The sequence below is a fragment of the Cherax quadricarinatus genome, chromosome 14 (assembly GCF_038502225.1).
Source record: "Cherax quadricarinatus isolate ZL_2023a chromosome 14, ASM3850222v1, whole genome shotgun sequence".
Lineage (NCBI taxonomy): Eukaryota > Metazoa > Arthropoda > Malacostraca > Decapoda > Parastacidae > Cherax > Cherax quadricarinatus.
The window spans coordinates 4,734,072-4,746,508 of record NC_091305.1 but is presented as its reverse complement, the minus strand read 5'-3'; the positions used below and the strand labels follow the sequence as shown (position 1 = coordinate 4,746,508).

At 40.3% G+C, this 12,437-nt stretch overlaps 1 protein-coding gene across 13 annotated transcripts in view; it reads left to right on the top strand.

Moving 5' to 3' along the window:
- The window catches only part of tmod (tropomodulin), a 175,468-nt gene that overhangs the window by 119,292 nt on the left and 43,739 nt on the right, over positions 1-12,437 (top strand). For all 13 annotated transcript variants that reach the window (XR_011391981.1, XR_011391980.1, XR_011391978.1 and 10 more), the window contains 3 exons: positions 6,091-6,216; positions 7,795-7,962; positions 9,831-9,963. Coding sequence is in view for 9 of the 13 variants with exons in the window: in XM_070084775.1 (XP_069940876.1) it covers positions 6,091-6,216; positions 7,795-7,962; positions 9,831-9,963 (427 nt within the window). In the remaining 4 variants the exon portion in view is untranslated. The remainder of the gene's footprint in view (positions 1-6,090; positions 6,217-7,794; positions 7,963-9,830; positions 9,964-12,437) is intronic.

The following is a 12,437-nucleotide window of genomic DNA, read 5'->3' as shown; positions in this document are numbered from 1 at the left end:
ATTGTGCCTTTTCATTCTCTAATATCTAATACTCTTGCTTCGCTCATTCTTAACCTTCGCATTTCCCTCCCTGCAGTGCTCTATGGCCCTTACGGGTTTAGCCCTTAATTTTATTATAATTATCTAATACTAATTTCATGGGCATGATAAGAGAGAGCTTTCTTCATGCTTAATGATATCTCTATAACTTTTTGTCAGTCTAGCCAGCTAAAAATTTTGTTTACTTTTATTTTCAATCAGGCAAAGAAATGCATGCCATTTTCTTGAGAGATGTGCTGGCTTCCATTTCTTTTTGTGCTACCCTAAGAGTGCTTCTGGAGAAGGAGTTTCATTAGGGTAGAGTAGTTCTGAAGGAAGTTTCACTGCCTGGGGGGAGTTTAGGGGTCACCCCCTAGAGTAGAGTTCTGGAGGAAGAACTAGCAGAGCGTAAGAACCAGCCAGTTATTTTGCCTCAAGGACGTGGGAGTCTTTCCTCCTTGTGATGTGAAAATATTTGTAGGTCAAGGTGGGAAATGGCGTGAGTGGAGGTGAGAAAGCAGGTGGAAGAGATGGGGGTAACAGGTGTGTGAGTGAGAGGAGAAAAGGCGTAGGACCAAGTGGGTGGGAGGGAGAGGTGTGTGAACAAGGGGGTGGAACATTTAAACCACACTTTATCTCGATGACATTAAGACGTATATGCAAAATCTGGGTATCGTATTGTAGACTTTTTGCCATCCAGTGGCTTTATCAATACAAATTCTGGACATAAAATGAAGACAGTAGAACTATATACAGAAGATGTGGTAATCAGTCCCCCTAAGCCTTGGAGTTGGTGTGAAGAGCACCGTAGTCGTGGAGGTTCTGGTATTGTATATCAATCATTCTTCTACCACACTATCTCACTGGCAGTGCTGCAACTACAGACCTATCATACTGGCAGTGTTGTAACTACAAACCTGTTACACTGACATTGTAACTACAGATGTCACACTGGTAGTGCAACAACTACAGACCTGTCACACAGGCTTTGTTGTACTACAGACTGGTAGTACTGTGACTAGACATGTCATGCTGGTAGTGCTGTAACTACAAACCCGTAACTGGCACTGTAACTACGGAAGAAAGATGGCGCGAAGCAAACATTTGGTTTGGTTCTGTAAACACGAGGGACCTACACAAAAGTGTAAATCAACCCAGAAATTTATTATTATTATTATTATTATTATTATTATTATTATTATTATTATTATTATTATTATTATTATTATTATTATTATTATTATTATTATTATTATCGGGAAGCGTTAAATCGTGAGGATATGTAAGTGCCTGGGAAATGAAAGGCAGATAGATTTAATTCTTTGAAGAGGAGGATAGCTAATTCTCTGGATCAAGAGTTCCTGAGGGGCACCCAAGTCTTTGTTCCAGGGAATTGAACTCAGGAGCTTGCGATTGCAAATCGAATGTTCTTGCCAGTGAACGATGTGGGACCCTGGCAACATGTTTTTTTTTTTCTTTACTTGGCAGACTGATAAATCAGCGATGTGTTGCTATCCTAGTCCATATAATGGGTGAAAAAAGAGAAAGAAATAATGAATAAATTAGACACGTGTGCACCTCTTGGGCATCTTTATTGAGGAAACGTTTCGCCACACAGTGGCTTCATCAGTCCATACAAAGGAGAATCTTGAAGACCAGGAGGAGAATGAGGTAATCAGTCCCTCAACCTTGAGTCGATGTGGTCAGTCCATCAATCTTGAATAGAATACGGCATATGTGCGGAGGAGCTTATAAACCGTAGGCAGGAGAGGTGCAGCAGTCGTAGGTGGTGTCACATTTGTTCAGTGTGGAAGTAGGTCGTGCCCAAGGGTTAGGCAAGCGAAGAATTCCCAAGTATTAAGATCCCAAGAAGTTGCAGTGTCTGCACCTCTCCTGCCTACTATAAGCTCCTTCCCCGCACATATGCCGTATTCTATTCAAGATTGATGGACTGGCCACATAGACTCAAGGTTGAGGGACTGATTACCTCATTCTCCTCCTGGTCTTCAAGATTCTCCTTTGTATGGACTGATGAAGCCACTGTGTGGCGAAATGTTTCCTCAATAAAGATACCCAAGAATTGCACATGTGTCTAATTTATCAACGTGTCGGTTCTCTGGACCATTCATCTACAATCCTGTCAGACACTGCAACTTCTTGGGATCTTAATACAGGGAATTCTTCGCTTGCCTAACCCTTGGGTACGACCTACTTCCACATTGAACAAATGTGACACCACCTACGACTGCTGCACCTCTCCTCCTTACGGTTTATAAGCTCCTTCTCCGCACATATGCCGTATTCTATTCAAGATTGATGGACTGACCACATCGACTCAAGGTTGAGGGACTGATTACCTCATTCTCCTCCTGGTCTTCAAGATTCTCCTTTGTATGGACTGATGAAGCCACTGTGTGGCGAAACGTTTCCTCAATAAAGATACCCAAGAATTGCACATGTGTCTAATTTATCAATGTGTCGGTTCTCTGGACCATTCATCTACAATCCTGTCAGACACTGCAACTTCTTGGGATCTTAATACAGGGAATTCTTCGCTTGCCTAACCCTTGGGTACGACCTACTTCCACATTGAACAAATGTGACACCACCTACGACTGCTGCACCTCTCCTCCTTACGGTTTATAAGCTCCTTCTCCGCACATATGCCGTATTCTATTCAAGATTGATGGACTGACCACATCGACTCAAGGTTGAGGGACTGATTACCTCATTCTCCTCCTGGTCTTCAAGATTCTCCTTTGTATGGACTGATGAAGCCACTGTGTGGCGAAACGTTTCCTCAATAAAGATACCCAAGAATTGCACGTGTCTAATTTATCAACGTGTCGGTTCTCTGGACCATTCATCTACAATCCTGTCAGACACTGCAACTTCTTGGGATCTTAATACAGGGAATTCTTCGCTTGCCTAACCCTTGGGTATGACCTACTTCCACATTGAACAAATGTGACACCACCTACGACTGCTGCACCTCTCCTCCTTACGGTTTATAAGCTCCTTCTCCGCACATATGCCGTATTCTATTCAAGATTGATGGACTGACCACATCGACTCAAGGTTGAGGGACTGATTACCTCATTCTCCTCCTGTTCTTCAAGATTCTCCTTTGTATGGACTGATGAAGCCACTGTGTGGCGAAACATTTCCTCAATAAAGATACCCAAGAGTTGAACATGTGTCTAATTTATCAACGTGTTGGTTCTCTGAATCATTCATCTACAAGAAATGAATACATCGATGGTGAGGGAATGCACAGAGGGCTGGTCTTTGAGAGGGATGGAATGTTTGTTAATGAGGGAAGCAGTTTACATTAGCAACAGGTGGTCGTATGTGACAGAGTACTGGACGTGTGTGTAGGTGATGATCATTGTATAGTGGGAGTACCTTAAGTGTATCCTTTTCCATACAGCTACATAACAGGAAAGTACTTTTATACTTCCACACCCTCCTCAAGGGTACCCTGTTTCACAACTCATTCTCAACAGGGAAGTACATGGGCACATCCAGTGTCTCCCTTGTCATACACCTTAACAGGGGGAGGGTGTACTTGAGTACATCCAGTACACACACTCTCATACCTTGAACCCATGCATAGTCTTTCAGATCGTTCCACATTTTCTCCACGCTCTTATTGTTGGACCTTCTGGACAGTCTTGTGCTGTGATAATGTCCCATCTGATTTTATATTTTCTCTCTTGCGTGTTGTAAACATGTTAAACCTCATACTTAGACATGTCTTGGGGCTGGTAGGAAATGCCTGTGGCTAGTTTCAAGAGGTTTTCTTCTTCTTTCACAGCCTGGCCTCAGGCCAGACTTCCTTCATGACCATCTGAGCTGCCAGCTATTTCTACCTGTGGCTTGCATGCTCACATAGCCATCACAACCTGGCTGCACGAACTTTTCTAGTTTTCCCTTGAAGCCAAATATCTTTGTTCTTATGGGTCAAAGCACTCTACAAATCTCAAAATTCAACTCTATTTTGTTGTCAATTTTTCTTGTATTACCTGGCAGAAGGCTGAAATGTCATGGGCGTCTGATAAGAATATTCTGTTATGTCACTATTACACTTCTTTCCCTATATGTGTGTCTCCAGTAACCTGTTATTTTAGTTTACATACCATGTGTATCCCTACAGGAGTTTATGAACATATTTGCAGCTACAAGGAACAGAGCTAAGGTCATAGTATCCTGTCCTTATTTCTTTATTAAAATTAGCTACATCGTTATATGGCTGTTTCCCTGCTTTATAGTATGATAGACACAGTCAGGGAACAAGAGGTAGCATTGTCTTCCTGTCATAGTTCATCATATGTTATGGATTTTATCAGTTTGAGCTGGAAGACTTGAATAATGCTGTGATGATATCACGCATTCCAACAAGTTCCAGTCTCAGTATGGGGGGAAGATAATTGTTGGTAGGTAGGTGGTCAGGAGCTGAGATAGAGAATGTTTCATATGTTTTGTTGCAAAACACTACAATAGCAACATTTCTTGGTGATTTTATTTTCAACACTTGTAGTATATAATTCAACACAAAAGAAAAGCTTGCCATTTATGCCCCCATTTACATTAGTGTTAAAATTTTGCTGTTAGAATTCAAAGTTTCAGACCTTACAGTATAATATAAACCCTTTAATATATCATAAGTCATTTGCTGAACAATTTTATTGAGCCTTTTACCACCTGGTTGCCAATTTAATTGCACATGACCATTTTATGCATAGATATTATTGTTGTAAAAATGAATGTATGGATCTTTTAGCTATCTTGGTACATGAAATACAGTACAGTGGAACCTCAAAAATCGAACTTAATCCGTTCCAGGAGCTAGTTCTAAATTCGAAAAGTCTGAAATTCGAAGCAATATATCCCATAAGAAATAATGGAAATACAATTAATCCGTTCCAGAAACTCAAAAATATTCACACAAAAAATATATTTTATAGAGATTAATTACAGTTTTACATACAACAAATACTTCAGTTTTTAATTATGTATAGTAATACATACAAAATAACATTTTTACTTACCTTTATTGAAGATTGGTGATGGCATCTGGAAGATAGGGAGGAGGAGAGAGGGAGTTGGGGTTAGTGTTTGGAAGGAGAATCCCCTTCCATGAGGACTTCAGGTAAAGCCCTCTCTGGGGTTACTTCCCTTTTCTGTCTTTTAATGCCACTAGGACCAGCTTGAGTCACTGGACCCCTGTCTCACAAAATAACTGTCCACAGTCCTCTGTTTCTGGCGCCTCTTTAACATTTCCCTAAAATGGGACATGGTTCTGTCACTGAACTTGTTGCAAAGATGGCTTGTTTCAGCTTGCTCAGGGTGGTACTTCTGCACAAACATTTGGACATCATTCCACTTGGCACAAATCTCCTTTCGCAACATCAGCTTCCTTGATTTGTTCTTTCTTTGACAGGATAGAACCGATGGTCAACTTGTTTTTCCCATACATCCTGGCAAGCTCAACAAGTCTCACACCACTCTCATACTTCTGTATTATTTCCTTCTTCACATCTATGGTGTTTACCCCTTTCTTTACCACAGGGGTACCACTAGCAAGTTTCTTTGGGCCCATGGCAGCTTATTTCACAGTCCCACAAGCACTAAACACAATGAAATAATCGTACAATGCATGAATGAGAGCGTAGGTTAGTGTTCACTCAAGCATAAGCAAAGCTAGACTGCTCACGGCGCCTGCGCGGGGACGCGGACAGAGCGGACGGCAAACAGGTCCTGTACCCGGCGGTCTGAAAATAGGGGCGCGTTCGATAATAGGGACACAGTTTGTCTGAAAAAATGGTCTTATTTTCGAAACGTTCGATATATGATACGTTCGATTTTTGAGGTTCCACTGTAATATGCAAATCCTTTGTTAATATTTTTTTCTTTCTCAGTCATATTATGAATATTTATTCACTTCTTATTTTCCTCTTCATTCATTGTCTCCCACTTTTAATTTTCCTATATCAATTTTTTTAATCTTCCATCCCATTTATTGGTTTTCCTTATGCATGTTACTAATTAGTAATATGTATACATTTACAGGATATGGCGAGCACCAAGCTCTTTGGAAAGGACCTGAGCCAGTATGAGGATGTGGACATTGATGACCTATTGGAACAACTCTCGCCAGAGGAGCTGGAGATGCTGGCTGGAGAGGCTGATCCAGATGTAAGTAATGTATGAATACATTATACATAAATTTAGGGACCAGAATTTTTTTCTCTATTGTAAAAATACAGTAAATTCTCTTATGACACAACTTCACACAGTGTGATTTTGTTGCAATGATATTTTAAAAAATTGCAACCAAAATTTCTGTAGTGTTAAAACTCCTGATATTATGTTCAGCAGTGTGTGAAAGAATCAGTACAGCATCAAGCTATGTGCAAAATCTGGGTACTATGCAACTTAAGTTGGGCCTAACCATCAAATATTTGGAGAGGAACAGCTCTTCCTCTGCCCCACTGCCACCTATAGTTGATTTCTGGGAGTGTTACCTTCCATGTGCACTCTGTTTAACAGATAATTTTGGATATTTGTATTACTCTGTCTCATCTCCAGATATTAACTATGACATGCAAGAGGAATATAATACTAGTAATACTGGAAATGTCAAGAACAAGAAGTGTGAATCTCTGACTGTACTGCAGGAAGTAGGTATTACAAACACAGGTATAGTATGTCCTGCCACCTGGTCATAATGGGATTCAAAGTGGAGCAAACAAAGCTCAACAATAGTATTTTCCTTCCCTAGGTATAATTTGCCAAATATATACAAGTATGTACACTATGTACAATATGTACAGAGGTGGAATAGTAAGTGTACACCACAATGACAAAAAAATGGCAAAAACAGAAGCCAGAGAATGCACCGTGTTTGACCAGCCACTCAGGCAAGTCTGTCAATTTGCTTGGCACAAGTGAACCACGTTGCTTCAGCTTTGGCGGGCTTGTCTGTGATTGGCCAATGAACCAAGGTACTGATTTTACACTGGGTACCCTATTGATCGTTAAACCCTTAGCACCCGGTTCACTGGTTGGGAGGCAGCCTATATGAGAGTGTGACATATGCTGAATAAAATGTAACATACTTGTAGCATACCACAGTAGGAATTTTAGATTTACATACAGTATTTTGAGGTGGTGCATGTCATATGTACTGCCCTCACTTTTGATATGCGAGAATCAACCATTCATATAATTAGAGAAAGTGAGAAGAAAATAGGAGTTTGTACAAATTGTGATCTGCTGAAAAGAATTTCAGAGGTTACTGTAGCTAAATAGACAAAAAAGTACTAAATGTGTGGATTGAGGAGAAAGCACAAGGGGCTCTAAAAGTAGGTTGATAAGCGAATTGGTCGTTTAATGAGGAGCATACTATACTGGTAGTGGGTTTGTGTCAGTCATCTTTAGATATTTATTTAATATCACCTTTGCCATTTATAACATTTCTAGTATATTTTTAAATGTTTATACAGTAGTGTACTGTATACTGTAATGAACAGAATAGAGGAAATCAGCTCTAACCTACATTACTTAGGTTTGCATACTGGTTGGAGAGCTGGTCGTAAGTCCGAGCGGTCAGTAAATGAGTACATCGCTAAGTGAGGAGAGGCTGTATTAGTATTTTAAAAAGTATTGGCTGGTATCTGGTGTTTTTTCACCAATACTGTAAAAATGGCCAATACCCACTGATACCAATACTTTGGCATATTCCTAGTATTAACACGTACCTATCATTTACAGGATTCTTTAGTCCCTCCTAGTGAACGTAACAGCTACAAGTGTGCAAAGGAATCCACAGGCCCTCTGAACCGTAAGCACCTTATAGACCACATCAACGATCAAGCCATCAATGAACCAGACCGACCAGAGCTTGTGCCATATGTTGCAGGAACCATCAGAGGCAAGAAGGTGAGCACAGGATGAAGTTTTGTCTTTATGCATATCCTCTTTTGAGCAAGAGCACCCAACATGCAGCTCATGCACCAAATGTGGTCTGCTTGGCTTAGGTGTATGGCCCACTGAGTTCTTAGGGAATTTTGTTTTTACCTTTGTAATTAATGTACATGAACTACTTGGTCAGTATGGCCTAACAAACTCCCTCCTACTACTGTTCTGTAACTGACTCCTGCAAGGTCTTACTACCAGGCTTATGTCATATAGTAATTGTAGCTGAATATTATGTAGCCTGCACACACATGGATTTGTGGTCATGTGGCCCACTAATGAAAGACCTTAGATGTCACTTTTCTAGGGATTTCATATAAAATATTCTGTTTTGTTTATTTTTTAAAATTTGAAATTAATTACAATCCTTATGTTGTCCATTAAGAAATACCACCTGTAGCTTAGAGAGATATAATAACTATAATAGAATAATAATCTGTACATTTCTCATAATGTACCAGGTATTCCTTCTATCTTTTAAGTTTTTTTTGTGCTATTCAACTACTTTGTGATAGTACTAGATCATTATTTTGAAAATCAACAGTGCATTTCAATATTGATGGAGCTCAGTGGGTGAGAAAAACAATGTAAACTAGTAATATAATTTTTTAATTAATTTATTTTACTGTGTAAAATGCCATGAATAATGAACTGTACTCAGTAAACCATCCATATAATAGGTTTCAGAAATATGGAGCAAAATCCACTGGGTCAATTGATTTGAAAACAATGGACAAAGTCCACTGGTTACAGTATTGTCCATTATTGCAATCACAGCAAAAACATCTCTTTTTTTTTTTTTCCATCCACCACAGTTGCCATTATCAGCCTCCCACTCCCCCAATTATATGGAAGGTTTACTATAAATATTCATGGAAGCAAATATGTTGATTTGATGCCTTGAGCATCCAGAAGGCTTGTGTGAGCATATTATGTCAGATTGAATGATACAAGTTTTTTTTTTTTTTTACTTGAAATGATGTTGGAGTGTGAGCAATGGTTTCCATGAATACCTCCAGTTAGCCAGATTTGAGCCCTGGAAATGTGAAGTACAGTGCCTACACTGAAGGAGAGGTGATGTTACAGTTCAGAGTGTCATTTGAATTGTGGTGTCTGCAGATTTCTGGCAAGAGTTATTGAATGAATGATGTACCTTTACCTTTGATATACCTTTGACGAGTTTTGAGAGTTTCACTACTCTCGGAGCCTGGCCATGGGTCAGGCTGGTCTGGTGCTTGCCTGGTCAACCAGGCTATAGCTGCTGGAGGCCCACTGCCCCACATATCCATCACAGCCTGGTTGATCTTGCACCTGGTGAAGGTACTTGTCCAGTTTCCTCTTAAAGGCTTCTACACTTGTTCTAGCCGCATTGATGGTGACTGTGTTTTATATTTTGTCATCCAATAGCTTATGTGTTAAAAAAAAGCTTTATTATAGTATCTACCATAATGTGTTTATTACCTGGAGTTTACCTGGAGAGAGTTTCGGGGGTCAACGCCCCCGCGGCCCGGTCTGTGACCAGGCCTCCTGGTGGATCAGCGCCTGATCAACCAGGCTGTTGCTGTTGCTGTTCTGTATACAATGCAGTCACCCCAACAGGTTCATTTTAAAAACTGGCACCCAAGCTGATTTTATCCTCTAGTACATCTCCGTTTGTTTTTTAAATTTCATACTAAAATTCCACATGAAATTTATGTACGTATATGGTATTTTTGCATTTTTTCTTGAAACCCTTACAGTGCATGTATAGCATTTGCAGCTTCTTCATATTTTATGTGCTGTTTATGGCTTTCTTAATGAAGATATAATGTAAAGAAAAATCTTCAACACAGTGGGTCCCTCCGCCACCTCCAGAACCGCAGGAAGATGAAGATGCAGTTGCCCAAGAAGTAGAAGTAGATCTTGATGAAGAGTTTGCATCTGTCCTAAACACAGCCACTGAAGATGAAATTGTTGATTTAGCTGGTTAGTAATGGTGCTTTATGTCAATTTCAAATTATACATTAAAAAAATAGTTTGCTCTTGATTACCTATTCTTATGGTGTCTCCTCTTCAGTTTTTAGTTTCTTATATTCCAGTATTTTATTTATTACCTTTCAAATTCTTAAAGGTAACAAACTGTTCTTCTCTATAAAAATACAGCATTGCTCATTCATTGTTACATACATTCCCACATACATATTGGTTATTTTTAGAATCCACCTTTCTCCTTTGCAGTCCTACATTCTGTCATTCCCATAACTCTTTGTGACATTGATGGTTCAGTGGATTAGGGCATCTCGAACTTTGACAGGCTATCAGGGGGGCATGTTAAAGCTCTAGGGTTTGAGTCTCGGCCAGTGCAGTTATTTGCTTAAAACCACTTGTTCATGGATGCATTAATAATTTAGCAAGTTGTTACACAAAAGGGGTTAATAGCCCCCTTGCTCCTGCCATTTTAGCTGCTTCTTACAACACGCATGGCTTATGAAGGAAAGCAGCTTCTCCACTTCCCCATGGAGAAGTTTATTTATAGAGGCAGAAAAGGAACTGTTCAAGAGTATAGTGGTACTACAGTGGACCCCAGATTACAACGTCATTGGATTAAGTAATATTCGGATTAAGTAATATTCGGATTAAGTAACGTTTTTGTGTCAAAATATTGGTTTGGTTAACGACACAGAACTCGGTTAAAGTCATTCGTCCTGGACGTGTCCATGCGCTATGAGCGGCCCGGCCACTCCATGTACAGCCAGTGTACCATTGTTTACAAGCCAGTGAGGACGATTCCATGCGTACATGCAATACATTTTGTATTACTCCATTGTTTTTAGTGCTTGTAACTGCTAAATAAGCCACCACAGGCCCAAAGAAAGCTTCTAGTGCCAGCCCTTTGGTAAAGAGGGTGAGAAACACTATAGAATTTAAGAAAGAGATCACAAAATACGAAAGTGGAGTGTGTCTCCGAACTGGCCAGGTTGTATAACAAACCCCATACAACCATCGCTACTATCTTGGCCAAGAAAAAGGCAATCAAGGAAGCTGTTGTTGCAAAACGTGCAAATATGCTTACAAAACAGAGATTGCAAATACTCGAAGATGTGGAGAGATTGTTGTTGGTGTGGATCAACGAGAAACAATTATCAGGAGATGGTGTTTCGCTGTCAGTTATATGTGAAAAGGCAAGGTAGTTGCATGATGATCTCGTTAAGAAAATGCCTGGAACTAGTGCTCATATTGGTGAATTTAAGGCCAGCAATGGTTGGTTTGAGAGATTTAAGAATTGTAGTGGCATACACAGTGTGATAAAGCATGGTGAGGCTGCCAGTTATAACAAAAAAAGTGGCTGAAAAATATATTCAGGACTTCAAGGGGTACATAGAGGCTGAACAATTAAAATCCCAACAAGTGTTCAATTGTGATGAAACAGGCATGTTTTGGAAGAAAATGCCAAACAGGACCTACATTACTCAGGAGGAAAAGGCACTCCCAGGACACAAGCCTGTGTGAAAAAGTACCTCCTGGAAAATAAATTGGAACTCTAAGTGCCTCCTGGTAATGGACAGTGCTCCTGCTCATCCTCCAGACTTGGAAGAGCGAATGGTGCCAGAGTTTAGCTTCATCAAAGTAAAATTCTTGCCCCCTAATATCACTCCTCTCCTCCAGCCCATGGACCAGCAGGTCATTTCAAATTTCACAAAACTGTACACCAAAGCAGCGTTTCAAAAGTGCTTTGAAGTGACCTCAGACACTGAATTGACCCTAAGAGAGTTCTGGAAAGATCACTTCAGTATCCTCACTTACATAAACCTTATAGGTAAGGCTTGGGAGGGAGTGACTTGCAGGACTTTGAACTCTGCTTGGAGAAAATTGTGGCCAGAATGTGTACAAGAGAGGGATTTTGAAGGGTTTGGGGCTGATCCTGAGGAGCCTATGCCAGTTGTGGAATTTATTGTGGCACTGGGGAATTCCATGGGGTTGGATGTGAGTTTGGAGGATGTGGAAGAGTTGGTGGAGGACAACAATGAAGAGCTAACCACTACAGAGCTGCAAGAGCTTGAGGTGCAACACCAACAGACCACAGCTCTGGAATTTCCTTCAGAGGAAGAGGAAGAGAGATGGCAGAAGATGCCTTCTTCAAAGATTAAAGACATTTGTGCAAAGTGGACTGAAGTGCAAACATTTATGGATGAACATCACCCTGACACTGCTGTTGCAAGCCATGCTGGCAACATCTACAATGACAGTGTTGTGTCCCATTTTAGGGAAATCTTAGAGACACCAGAAACAGAGCTCTGTGGACAGATTTTTGGTGTGACAGAGGTCCAGTGACTCTCAAGCTGGTGTTAGTGGCATTAAAAAACAAAGAAAAGGACTTGGTACACCTCCATCCTCTCCCCTCCTCCCATCTCATCACTCATCAGTAAGTCTTCAATAAGGGTAAGTGTCATTTTAGTATT